General features: G+C 33.6%; 1 protein-coding gene across 9 annotated transcripts in view; it reads right to left on the bottom strand.

Annotated features, from left to right (window-relative positions):
* Positions 1 to 12,197, bottom strand: part of DNAH6 (dynein axonemal heavy chain 6) — a 233,798-nt gene that overhangs the window by 200,197 nt on the left and 21,404 nt on the right. For 8 of the 9 annotated variants that reach the window (XM_036224313.1, XM_036224314.1, XM_036224318.1 and 5 more), the window contains 6 exons: positions 10,560 to 10,827; positions 4,939 to 5,073; positions 4,752 to 4,851; positions 3,954 to 4,071; positions 2,637 to 2,805; positions 494 to 610 (listed from right to left, as the gene is read on the bottom strand). In XM_036224313.1, the coding sequence (XP_036080206.1) occupies positions 494 to 610; positions 2,637 to 2,805; positions 3,954 to 4,071; positions 4,752 to 4,851; positions 4,939 to 5,073; positions 10,560 to 10,827 (907 nt within the window). Of the gene's footprint in view, positions 1 to 493; positions 611 to 2,636; positions 2,806 to 3,953; positions 4,072 to 4,751; positions 4,852 to 4,938; positions 5,074 to 10,559; positions 10,828 to 12,197 lie in introns of those variants that run through there. The other variant, XM_036224320.1, reaches the window with a different exon arrangement.

Here is a 12,197-nt window from a genome sequence, read left to right as displayed (position 1 = left end):
GAGAGGCCCTGAGGCAGAGGGGGAGCTAAACAGTGTCCAGACTCCTGACTCACAGAAAATGTGAGATAGTTAATGATTGTTTTTTTAAGCTGACAAATTTGTGGTAATTTATCACACAGCAATAGGTAACTAAAACAACATTTTCTCAGATGCAGCATACTTAAAAAGATTTTCAAAAATAGTACGTAGAACAGTAATTTCTTGGGTTCATATTGAGAGAGGCCTATAATCAATTCTAAATTTTGCATAGAATATATTCTCTTGTTGGTATCTCTACCAAGGCCCTGATATGCCTCAAGTTAAAGGAAATTTGCTAAATCGTAGATAGTTTTTATGCAGACGTAATACTGTGCACAGAACAAAGCTTTCTCTTTTTCTAATGATTGTTTTGGAGGAGTGACAACAGAAACACTGGCAATTATTTGATAGTAAATAGTTGCTTCGTTTACAAAAAAAGTGCTTATATATGGATGGTACGTGAAGAAACACACACCAGAAAGTCCTCCATAGAAGGCTCGAAGAGTAGTGACTGGACTGTCAAAATCAGTTCTGTGAGGAACATGGGGATGAGAGATTCATCTTCTTCCTGCTTTTCCAACACAGAGGGCCCCTGGAACGAGCACATTTGCAGTGTTATAAAGATATGAGTATCAGAGTGTAAAATAGAAGATCTCTGTATTATTACAAGAGGCACATAAACTTAAGCTTAGACAATTAGTTGAATTCATAATGTTGGCATGCCTTTCAAAGATTATTACCATAGAAATTTGAAAACAAAGGCAGATATTGAAATACATAAGTAGAAATTTACTTAAATAGAAAAATAGGCCAAGTGCATAACCTGACATTTCTTAAGAGGAATACATGAATGATTAATCAACTCTCTTCTTCTCTTTCTCAAGATAGTTTATTCATTAATAACATTTTTTGAGTATTTACTGTCTGTCAGGGAGTGCTAAGTAGTCATATAAATTCCACACCAACCATATATGGCAGGTATCATTTGTTAGTCTCATGAGAAAACAGAATCTGAAGAAGGTAAGACATTTCATCCAGGACACACTGGTAAGTAAGAGGCAGACACAGATCTTTCTGATCACCACACCTATGTTCTTATCCCTGCACTGGGGCAGCAATGAAAGAACTATAACATTTAAAAGCAGTGATATATTACTTTACATCCATCAGATCAACAAAGGTAAAAATGAATGATACTATCTAGTGTGTATGTGGGTAAATGCTCATTATCAAACATTGCTAAGAAGGTTGTAAATTGACACAAAACTTTCTGGACAGTTATGCATCAAAGCCTTAACGAGTGAACATATTTCTGAACCAACAATTCCACAGCTAAGAATCTCTTCTAAGGGGAAGAATCAGAGATGTGTGAAAAATGTATAGACTAGAATGTTCTTTGCATCAGTATTCGTAGTAGTGAGAAAGTGCTCAACATTAGAAAATTATTTACTGTTATTTACAAGATGTATAGCACATTTCTATGTGAGAATATTATATGATATTGACGGGAGATTTTTCATAACATATTGCTAAGTAGAAATAGCAGGTGATAAAGCATTAAGTATAATATCCATTTTCCCATTGGAAACAGTTATCTTCAGATAGCAGAGGATGCTTTTCTTTGTATATTTCTGTGTTTTTCAAATTTTCTGCTCAAAGCATATATTACTTTTGTAATTAGGAAAATAAATGTTGCTTTTTAAATGTGATAGTATTTAGAAAAAGGAGGAATTGAGAATATGGGTGGAGAGGAAGTAATGAAAAGGAGTATGCAACTAAAATTCATCTTTTGGATTAAAAGGAAACTACAGCAAAGAGCATCAGGCCTTAAACTGCATAGTTGGGTTTCCTGGGAAGGAAGTTAAAATGTGGAAGTAGGAAACTAGCTAATACCAGATATGCATGTTTTGCAATGTTTTTAGATATCTGGCATGAAGCTATTATCCAGATTAGAGTCAGGGAAAGCTTATTGGGAAACATAGATATGAGATAATATGATTTCTCCTAGCTATGCTAGAATACACAGTCAAATTTGCATCACTACATCTCAAACATCTCAAATTACTCTGTGTTTCTAAGATGACCTCCCTTCCAAGAGGTAATCCACTCAAAGCACAAAGGCTTGCTTCCATGATTTGCTTCTTCTAACCTCTAAACCATTGCTTATGTCTTCCATTTATACTACCTTCCCTGCTTTGCTCTGCCAGTTAATGTCCATAATGACCCCAAACTACAGGCTTCTTGGGAACAAGGATCCTGTTTATGCTTTTCATCACGACATACCCAACACCCAATGTAAGGATTGGTATATCCAATGATAGGATGGGTACTTAAGAAATAATTGTCAAATGAACATATAAATAACCTTTAGCAAAGTCGTACGAGAGAGACAGCAACATTTAGCACAGTGGATGCTTTTTTTATTATTAGATATTTGTTGGTGTGCTGACTGTCATTCTGCCATTTCATATGCATATGATAGACTCTGATTATACCGTGAAATTCTCTAGCATTTCTCCTATTTTTTCAGTACACAGAAAATAGCATAATCTATAGTGCACAGTGAGTACCCAACAAATGCTGATCAATGAATTTTCTTAATTTTTGTCTGAATATACCTTTTTATCAGTGGCTTCAGACTTCTCTTCAGTAATCCATTTCTGAATGACATCTGCTGAAGGTGTTCGTTTCAACTTGTCAGTGAGATAATTCAAAAGAGAGTTAACGGAATTTACTGTTAGGACGTGCATTGTGTTCTCAATTAGATAGTCATTTAGACGAATAAAGCTTGAAAAGAAAAAAATACAGCTTCAGTTTTCTATATTCACTACATATTTTTGAAAGTGACTCTAAAACAAATATTTAAAATATCATAATTTTTCTTTTAATTTCCATTTATATTATAATATCAGAGATTTATTGTCCAGAAAAGTTGTTCTTGGACATTTTTCATTTTAAAAAACAAATATATTCAAATATATAGCATCAATTTAGTTAGGTGTTCTAACTATTCAGTAGCATATTAGTGAGCAATATATTTGTTAAGGAAAAAGCACCTAGCTCATCCAGACGAAATGGCCATAAGATTTTTTAAAGATGTTTTAAAGAAGAAATCATTAAATATACAACATCCGTAACTCACATTATAAAGGTAACAGTGTGAAATATTTACTATTGGATAAATGTTGTTTTATGGCAATTACTAACCCAAAGATGCAAATTTTATGTTTCCTTACTTGCGTGCTTAGAATGCAGGCTGAGTCAGCAAGGCACTTAAAATAACCATTTATTCTGCTTAAGTGGAGCCCAAGGAGATTCTGGTACCTGTAGGCCTACAAATGGTGGCCTTAGGTACTCCTTCACTGACTTCTGTTGTGACACAGACATTATCATCACATTATCTCATATATAAACTGGTGCGCCATTAAGATTTATTAAATAGACAGCTGTAAAAGTTGAACTAAGTTAGTGAGCACTGAATAACAATAATCAGTGTTTCATAGTGTCACAGACATTTCAGGGTTATGCTTGGAAATTTTGTTTGCAAGAGTTATCTGCAGTAATGAGGCTTTAGAATGTGGAGCAATGCAGCTGTGTACAAATCTCTGTGTGCCTTACTTCTTACCTATCCTACTCCAGGTGGAGCTGAAGGGAAACAAAGCCTTAGAGATCAAAGAGGAGTTCTTGGCCTTGGACATGCTCTCCACTCTCCACCAGTTCACCATTCTCAGCAGCCGCTTTGCTGGGGAGTAGGGTGGGATGGGGTGGGGCAGGCATTGGAGGGGCAGGCTTCTGGGGCATGCATTCAAGTTACCATATCATCTAAATCCCTAATCACTATTAGTGAATCCTACAATAAAGGCTTTAACTTTTAATAAAACTTGAGAAGGATAGATGCCCCAATTTTTCTTGAAAAATAAAGAATGATCACTTACCATGTCAGTCTCACACAATGATGCCTTTTGCTGGCCTGCTCTGTGTATGTCATTTTCTCAGAGTCTGTATAAGCAGACAAGTCCATGAGACCGCCACTCTCTGGTACTTTACCATAATCTAAGAACAGCAGAAGACAACATCAAGAATTATTATGTCAAAATTCCACTTTTTTCCAATATGGATTAAAAGACAAGTAAAATTCTTCAAAACAACAAAATACCTTGGTATATGAGGTATTTCAAACTCTAGAAAACATTCCAGTTATCCAAAGAATTTAACATCAAAGAATTTCAACTCAACAAGACTGTAGACAGTTTATTGACATTCTCTTTAACAGGATTCAATCAGTGTGCTGTGTCACCCCTTCCCTAGGAACACATTTACCCTCATTTTCCACCTGAATTTTAGTTTTCCTTTTAAGTCCATGCCCTGTGGGGCCAATCCTGAGATCCACCCAGTCCCTTAATTTTAATAAACCTATTGCTTGTTCTTGTAGGTTGGACATATCTTTAAGCACAGAGGCTCTGAGTCCACTATAAAATGCTTGTGAAATAAAGATTCTGTAACCAATTTAGAAATACTATACACGAACGGGGTAATGCAAGGAAAATGCACTATTGACTTTTTTTGAATATACATTGAATTCACATTGAATTTATAATCTAGCAAGCAAGTTTGGAAGAATTGAAAAAACAGGATAAACATTTAAACTTAAGAAAAGTAAAAAAATTAATATTTTAAAAGATCGTCACTTCTGAACTATTAAAGTTTTCCCCCCTTCCTACCCTCATACATACACTCATCAGGAATAAATCCTGCAGCACGCAGAGAAATGAGACATGCCTTCCTGACCACATCTTTTGCCTCGTTTCGAAATTCATCTAGGCGCTGGGTCACCTAAGACATTAACAAGATGTATAGTTAGTGGTACTAAAGTAGCAATAATAGAAAAAAATCTTGAAACTTATAGACAAAATTCTTTACCTCTGCCAGCCGTACGACTTGTGCGGCCTTAAATTCTTGCAGGGTGTAGGTGTGACCTTTTTCAATATAACAAAGCCCCATAAAACTCAATTGATAACACAGTTCACTTATTTTAAGAAGAGCTGGTCGCAAATACTAAAAGAAAATAGAAATATATCATTATTTAGTTAAAAAGCCCATCTTTTAAAAGTATAAAGGTATTTGGAAAGCAAGGATGGTTATTAAGAAAAATAAATAGCTCTCTATGTTAACTTTAGCCACAACTACAAGTGCGTATATTAAACAGGGACACTTCTGAAATGTTGTTCTAAATGTACTCTTTGAAATACCAGATTTCATTTGTCTAAATTTCTTTCTTTTCATTTCGAATACATCTTTTAGCTATAAAATTGAAGGCAAGGAACAGAGTACTTGACAAATCTTAAATGTCACTAGATTCATCCAATGGCTACTAAAAGATTCTTGGTGTCACCTTTAAGACTACAATGTCTAGTCACCATGATAATGGAGGGGCTCATCTATTGATCTAAGAGGCTATGACATAGAACAGAGACAAATTTAACTTTAAATTTCCAGTGGGTATAAAGTTGCTGAAAAGAAAATTCAGTTACTATTAAAAATCTGTTTTGCAAGGTGAGCTGGAGAATAAGTGGATGTATTTGTGAAATTCTGCTATATTATATTAACTTAATCTTCTCCATACCACCATCATAAATGAGTTGTAGGCTGTTCGCTTCAAAAGCACATGTTCTAAGAATATTCCAAGGCCATTCATTCTGACTTCTAATCTAATCAAAGGAAGAGCAGTTACATTATATAAAGTTAACATGAATTTATTTATATGTGACACTGGTTTATGTGTTCTATACTTTTCTAGGAGCTTCCAAAATAGGACAAACAACAGTTATATAGACCGGTTAGTGCTTTATTAATTCTACATACAAATAAAGGGAAGTTATAATTAGTAGAGTCCTATATGAAGACAATTTTGTGAGAAAACACCTAGAAAGTCATATAGTCTTTAACGTTAATCTCATAAGGAAATTTGCATAATAAAAAGGAAGCAAAAGTTTAGAGGCTGAGTCTATGAATTGAAATAAGATACTAAAGAAACTAACTTGAGTACAAGAGTAAGGATGGGGCAGCAAAACAAGAAAGTACAGAGTACTCTGGAGGCAGTCCTTGAAACAAAAATATAAGTTTCATTCAGTAAAGGAATCCAGGTTCAAAAGCAGAACTGACATTGATGGTCTTCCAAAAAGTGAGAGTTTGACAGTAGGGAATTTTTTGGAAGAAAAAATATATAACATAATAAATTACTTTAGCTTAACCTAAATATCTGGCTGTCAGCATAAAGGACAGATGTGAAAGCCGTTGTGAATAGAAAAGAGATTAAAGATGTTTTGTGCCTCCTCTCGGTTGTTTCTGCTGTTAGTAAATTTCAGAAGGATCTGGATTAGGTGGTTCACTCTTGTGCTGTTATATTAACAGTGTCCATTGAAGGAGATAAGGATTAAACCCTATTTTAAGTTATTAGCAGGACCGTAAGAGGAGAATTTGTTGCCTTGATGGTGGTTTTTGATATGTAAAAGACTGAGGTAGCTATAATTTTTGCTGCCCAGGACACTTTCACTGACCTACCTACAATTCTTCTGGTGATTGAATCCCCCTTTCTTTTGGAAAACTCATTCCCACATGGTTTTGATAAGGATGACACCTCACTTTCTTCATCACAGGAATTAGGAATAGGCACATATCCAGACTTATCTTATCGGGGTACTCTTAGCTATGCAGTGATTGGTTCAGGATTGAGCATGTAGCCAACCTGAGCCAAGAAGTGTTCTCTCCAGTATCTTTAGTAAGAGATATTCTCTTTTTATTAAAAGAGTCAGCAGTAACTAGAGCTACAAGTGGTGCTCATTCTAAGAGCCCAACAGAAAATGAAACGGAGACAGAAATATAGACCTGAAAGATAGAAAAAGGAAAAAATAAAGATAAGCTATTATTTGAACTTCTATATTCATCCATGCATAAGGGTATTCATTCACACCTTGAATTTCTTTATCATATAAGCATTTGTTTGTTATTATTGTTGAAACTCATTTAAATTGAGTTTTTGTCAATTGCATTGGAAATAAGTGTCAATGCTTCAGAGATGGAAAATCAACGTTATTCATCTAGGAACTGGTGACTAGGTCAGAAAGCCTATGAGAAAACATTAGAGACTTTGGAGGATAAGTGCAGAAGAGCTGCATATGATATAAAAAAAATCTATAAAAATCAAGGTTATGCTGAGGTACTGTTATTGGTTAGAATGCAGGAACCCTTTAGATTTGCTAGTCTTGCTTTCACCATGGCACCAAACCTGTAATTTGCCTACCCTGAGTCATTAGAACATCTGGGTGCTCTGTATAATTTGGCATTTGGAGAACCCACTGGAGCCATAGGTCTTGGCCCACTCAGAGGCTCTGGGCTCAAGTGTTCTCATGTACATTTCTGACCCAGTACAGAAAGGGCTACAGCAAAAGGGATATTCCTTCATAAGTGGAGGAACAGTTATGTAAACCTATGAAATTAAGAGTGGTTTGTCTGCAAAGCAATGACTGACTAAAAATTAAAAATCAAAGGAATTTAATTACAAAGGGACATTCAAATTAAACTAAATGAGTGACAGTACTTGAGTGAATGTGAAAAATAACAAAATTGCCTGAAAGTATCACATACAACAAAATTACACATTATTAAAAGCCCACAAAATCATTAAGTATCTAGCAGGTTAAAATCATGTACGACATTGGATATTATTGAAAAATTAATACTAAATATACACATCAGTCCAGAGAAAAGTGAAACCTGGAAATGTAGGAGAGTAGAAGACACTTACAAAAACTAGGCATAGTCCCAGATGGCTTTATTGATGAATTCTACCAAGCATTTAAAAAATATTAATGCTAATGCTTCATAAACTCTTTCATAAAACAGAAGAGGGAATATTTCCCAGCTCATTCTATAAAGCCAATATTATCCTGATACCAAAAACAGACAAACATCCCAAGGGAACAAAAACAAAACTGTAGACCTATCTTCCTTATGAATATACATATTCTCAACAAAATGCTAGCAAAACCAATCTAGAAATATGTAAAAAGGATTATACACAATGACTAAATATGATTTATCCCAGAGATGCAAGGTTGGTTTGATATCTGAAAATCAATTATTGTAATAAATCATACCAATAGAAAAAAGGGCAAAAATTACATGAAAATATCAATAGATGCAGAAAAAAGTATTTGACAACATCGTAATGGCTTCATGATAAAAACATTCACGACTAAGAATAGAAAGAAACTTCCTCATAAGATCATAATGGTGCAATACTGAAAGTTTTCCCTCTAAGATCAGGAATAAGACAAGTATTTCTGCTCTTACGACTTCTATTTAACAGAAGGTTCTAATCAGGGAATTTAGGCAAGAAAATTAAATACAAGCCATCCATACTGGAACAGAGGAGTAAAACTGTATTTAGTTGTAGATAACATATAGTGGTTTAGAGTATCCTAAGAAATACGCGCACACACGCAAACACACACACACACCACACACACACACACACACACACATACACACACAAAACTGACTATTAGAGTCAAATAATTAATTCTGCAAGGCTTAGAAAACAGGCTCTATATACAAAAATAAATTATATCGCTATATTTTAATTGCAAAGGATTTTAATTACAAAGGAACATTCAAATTAATTACATATACTATTTATATATTCTATACACGTACTATATATAAAACAAAAAGTCTAAAATGAAATTTAAGAAAAACAATTCCACTTACAATAGTATCAAAAAGAATAAAATATTTAGGAATAAAGTTAACTAAAGGAGTACAAAACATATACTCTGAAAACTACAAAACAGTGTTGAAAAAATTCAAGATCTAAATATATGGAAAGGCTTTGTATGTTCATGGACCAGAAAAGATAATACTGTTAAAGTGACAACAGTTTCAAAAATGATCTACAAATCTAAAGCAATCCTTATCAAAATCTCAACTGGCTTTTTGCAGAAATCAACAAGCTCATCTTAACGTTCATGTAGAAATTCAAGGGGTTAATCACTTTGGTGACTATACTAAAACCACTAAATTATATACTTTAAATGGGTGAATTATATAGTACATGAATTACATTTCAATAAAGTTATTATGAGGAAATGTAGGCAGGCACAGGCGCCAATAAGACTGATAACCAAAAAATTCATAAAAAGGAAAATTTCAAGAGCAGCTTCACATTTCTCTTCAACTCAGGGCAGGGGAACCAGCACCCCCACCCTCCATGCACACAATTAACTAATTGTAAATATAAAACTAGTGGTTAAGTGTGTGGGTAATTATAACATCTAGTAGATGTTTAAGCCAACACAATAAGTCTGTTAGTTAGGTCAATTTAGGATTAAAAGGATGAGAACTTCTAGTCTGCTAGAAAAATATTGTTAAGGATAAAACACTATTGGTTTGAATGGTGGATAGAGAAAATGACAACTCTCAGCACATAAAACAAGAGAACAAGCCTTAAGGATTGATAGAGGTAACTTTAGAGACAAATATAGAAAGAACTATTTTATATACCAAGTAGCAAATTTATGAAATGTACAGTGCCCAAGACTTAGTAAAACATGAAAGGTGGTAAAAAGGTAGTAAAACAGGTTCAAATGGTTGATGGATCCTTCATGAAATGAGATGTCTAGGGGTTAGGTTGATATCAGGAAGGATTAGAATATTTTCCACAATTCAGAATGCTTAATAGAATGGATTACCGAGATGGTACAGCTTATATATTTGTTTTGCACTACTATCTATTTAGCCTTTAAGATTCCTTTATTGTTTGACTGAAATTTTGATAAATGTCAGATTATGATATGAAAAAGAAATGACAAGTAAAAAGCAAACTTGAGGCTTCTGATTTGAGGGGGTGGTGACTCAGTGTCATAGAAATGCACAGCCGAGAACCCAGTACTCTGAGCATGACATTGATGGTAATTCCAGTTCATTCCAGGGGTCAAGTAGAACTCTAACACAAGTTGAAATCAGTGAGTGGGTAGAGATTTTAAATATGGCTACACACTCTTTAACAGTAACTTTTTCCATAATTACCCCATCCTCCAAAGTATATATTAAGTTTTCCCTACCATCTAAATCCAAGGTAAAAGAAAACATTAGGAGGTACTGACCTATGAAAACAAGCCCCCAAATTATTTTGGACCATAAAGTGCAGAGTGTCTCAAAGATGAGAGGAGTAATAGAGGTTACCTCTAGTCTACTCTGCTCAAAAGGATATCCAATTTTCCTGATCCTCAACAAAGAGGGTCATGAATCCAAACCTCTAAGGCTGCATCTAATCGAAGGGAACCTGTGCAACTCTCATACTTTTGTACTTTGCAACCCTAGTTAAATGTAGAAATACTCCTAGAGTGCCAAAGGAAGAAAACTGTGAATTCTTTTAAAAAGATGAAATTCTCTATTTCAGGAACAATCTATATCAACACCTATAACAGATCCACACTTTTTCTGCAAATAATTCTTTTAAAATATGATTAATAAATACATACATGATTGACAATGAACAAATTTTTTTGTAGAGATTTTCGACATCCACTGATTTTCTTGGACCGTACGTTCTTCTTCCACACATTAAAAGCTTTCCATTTTCGGAAAAGTGAAAATATAGGAATCTTAATGAGTTCTCTGTGATATAGATATTCCTGTTCCCATCGATCAATTTCAATAAATTCAATGTCATCATTATAAATGTGTGTTATTGCATCTTTGCTAATAGTATAATAGTCATTTTTATTGATGTTCTCATAACTTACAACTCTGTGAACAAATAAAAAATCAGGATGAGTGAATAAAGTATTCAATACAAAATTAAGCAATTGTATTACTTCTTGTTTTAAAGAGATAAAACATTTCTAGAAAACAAATATTTAAAATTTTTAAAAATTCTGACAAACTACTCTTAGATTGAATAAATTACTCAAGGAAAGGAGGAGAGATGCTTTTTAACAATTGGATTTATTATAGCTCTTAAACATTTTTACAAAAACCAATCAATTATAGGTTTTTAAAACATAATAGCCCTATATGAAATCTACCTGGAAATAAGTTTTTATTTATTATTAACTCTTTATAAACTATTCAATAATAATAGTGTAAAAGTTTTACATTAACCACATTGATAGAATTATAAGATCAAAGCAAGAAAACATGAATTTAATAAGTTTAGAATCAAGACCCAGATTAAGCTGAAAATATGTTTAATTTATCACATAACAAAATAATCATTATTGAGAATTTTTTTCAAGATATCCTTCTTTCAACTATCATCAAGAGCATTCTTCAACCTTGTGCATTATAGAGAATAGATTAAGTGAAGAAAAAAGCAAGACTGGAATAAAAATAGGAGTAGAGATAGGAGAAGGAAACAAAGTAATGAGAATAGAAAGGGCTAGTTTTCTAAAACTTCTTAAAATAAGAGTTTACCTACAGGCACAAATATATTTTTCCATAATTTTAGCATTAACATTGACATATTGGATGCAACTTTCACTATTCAATAGTAGGACATGTGTGAACTATATTATGATATAGCAAGTTATTAAAATATACTTAGGAATCCAGAAAAAAAAATGTATGAAGATTCTATGGTAGTTTAGAATTATAAAGGTTAAGTGCAAAACAAAATCCCCAAATGTTTCTACGTTGAAACTGTGCAAATTATATGTGTTAACAATGATTAGATGGGAACACTTCAGTGAAATCAACTGTTCCCACATCTATGTTTTCTGCTAGTCCTTAGCTCTGCATTCTGAACCTCAAGTTCATGGCCCTTTAGCATATGTAGCCTTCAGTCATCTGTGAATTCCTTAAAATTGTTGTATGTAAACAAATTTATATACACGTGTGATAAATTTTGAGGGAATTAGAACAAAATTCTCATATGCTTTGGGTCTGTTGATCAAAAAACTAAAGACCATTGGCCTAAATAATTTTCAGTTTTCCATTTTTATTTTTGTTTTAATAAAACTAAGTTAAAAATCTATCTTTTTAAAAAAAATTAGGGCATACAGAACCAAAATGAAAGCAAACTCAAACCTAGAGCTGTTCATGTGAGCGCACACGGGAAGCTGTGGACAGGGGACAGACAGAGTCTTGAAGGTCACTTTCCTACTTCAGTGCTGTAATGG

The sequence above is a fragment of the Rousettus aegyptiacus genome, unplaced genomic scaffold, assembly GCF_014176215.1.
Source record: "Rousettus aegyptiacus isolate mRouAeg1 unplaced genomic scaffold, mRouAeg1.p scaffold_m13_p_7, whole genome shotgun sequence".
NCBI lineage: Eukaryota > Metazoa > Chordata > Mammalia > Chiroptera > Pteropodidae > Rousettus > Rousettus aegyptiacus.
Note: the sequence above shows the minus strand (reverse complement) of the source record. Positions and strands in the feature narration are given on the sequence as shown.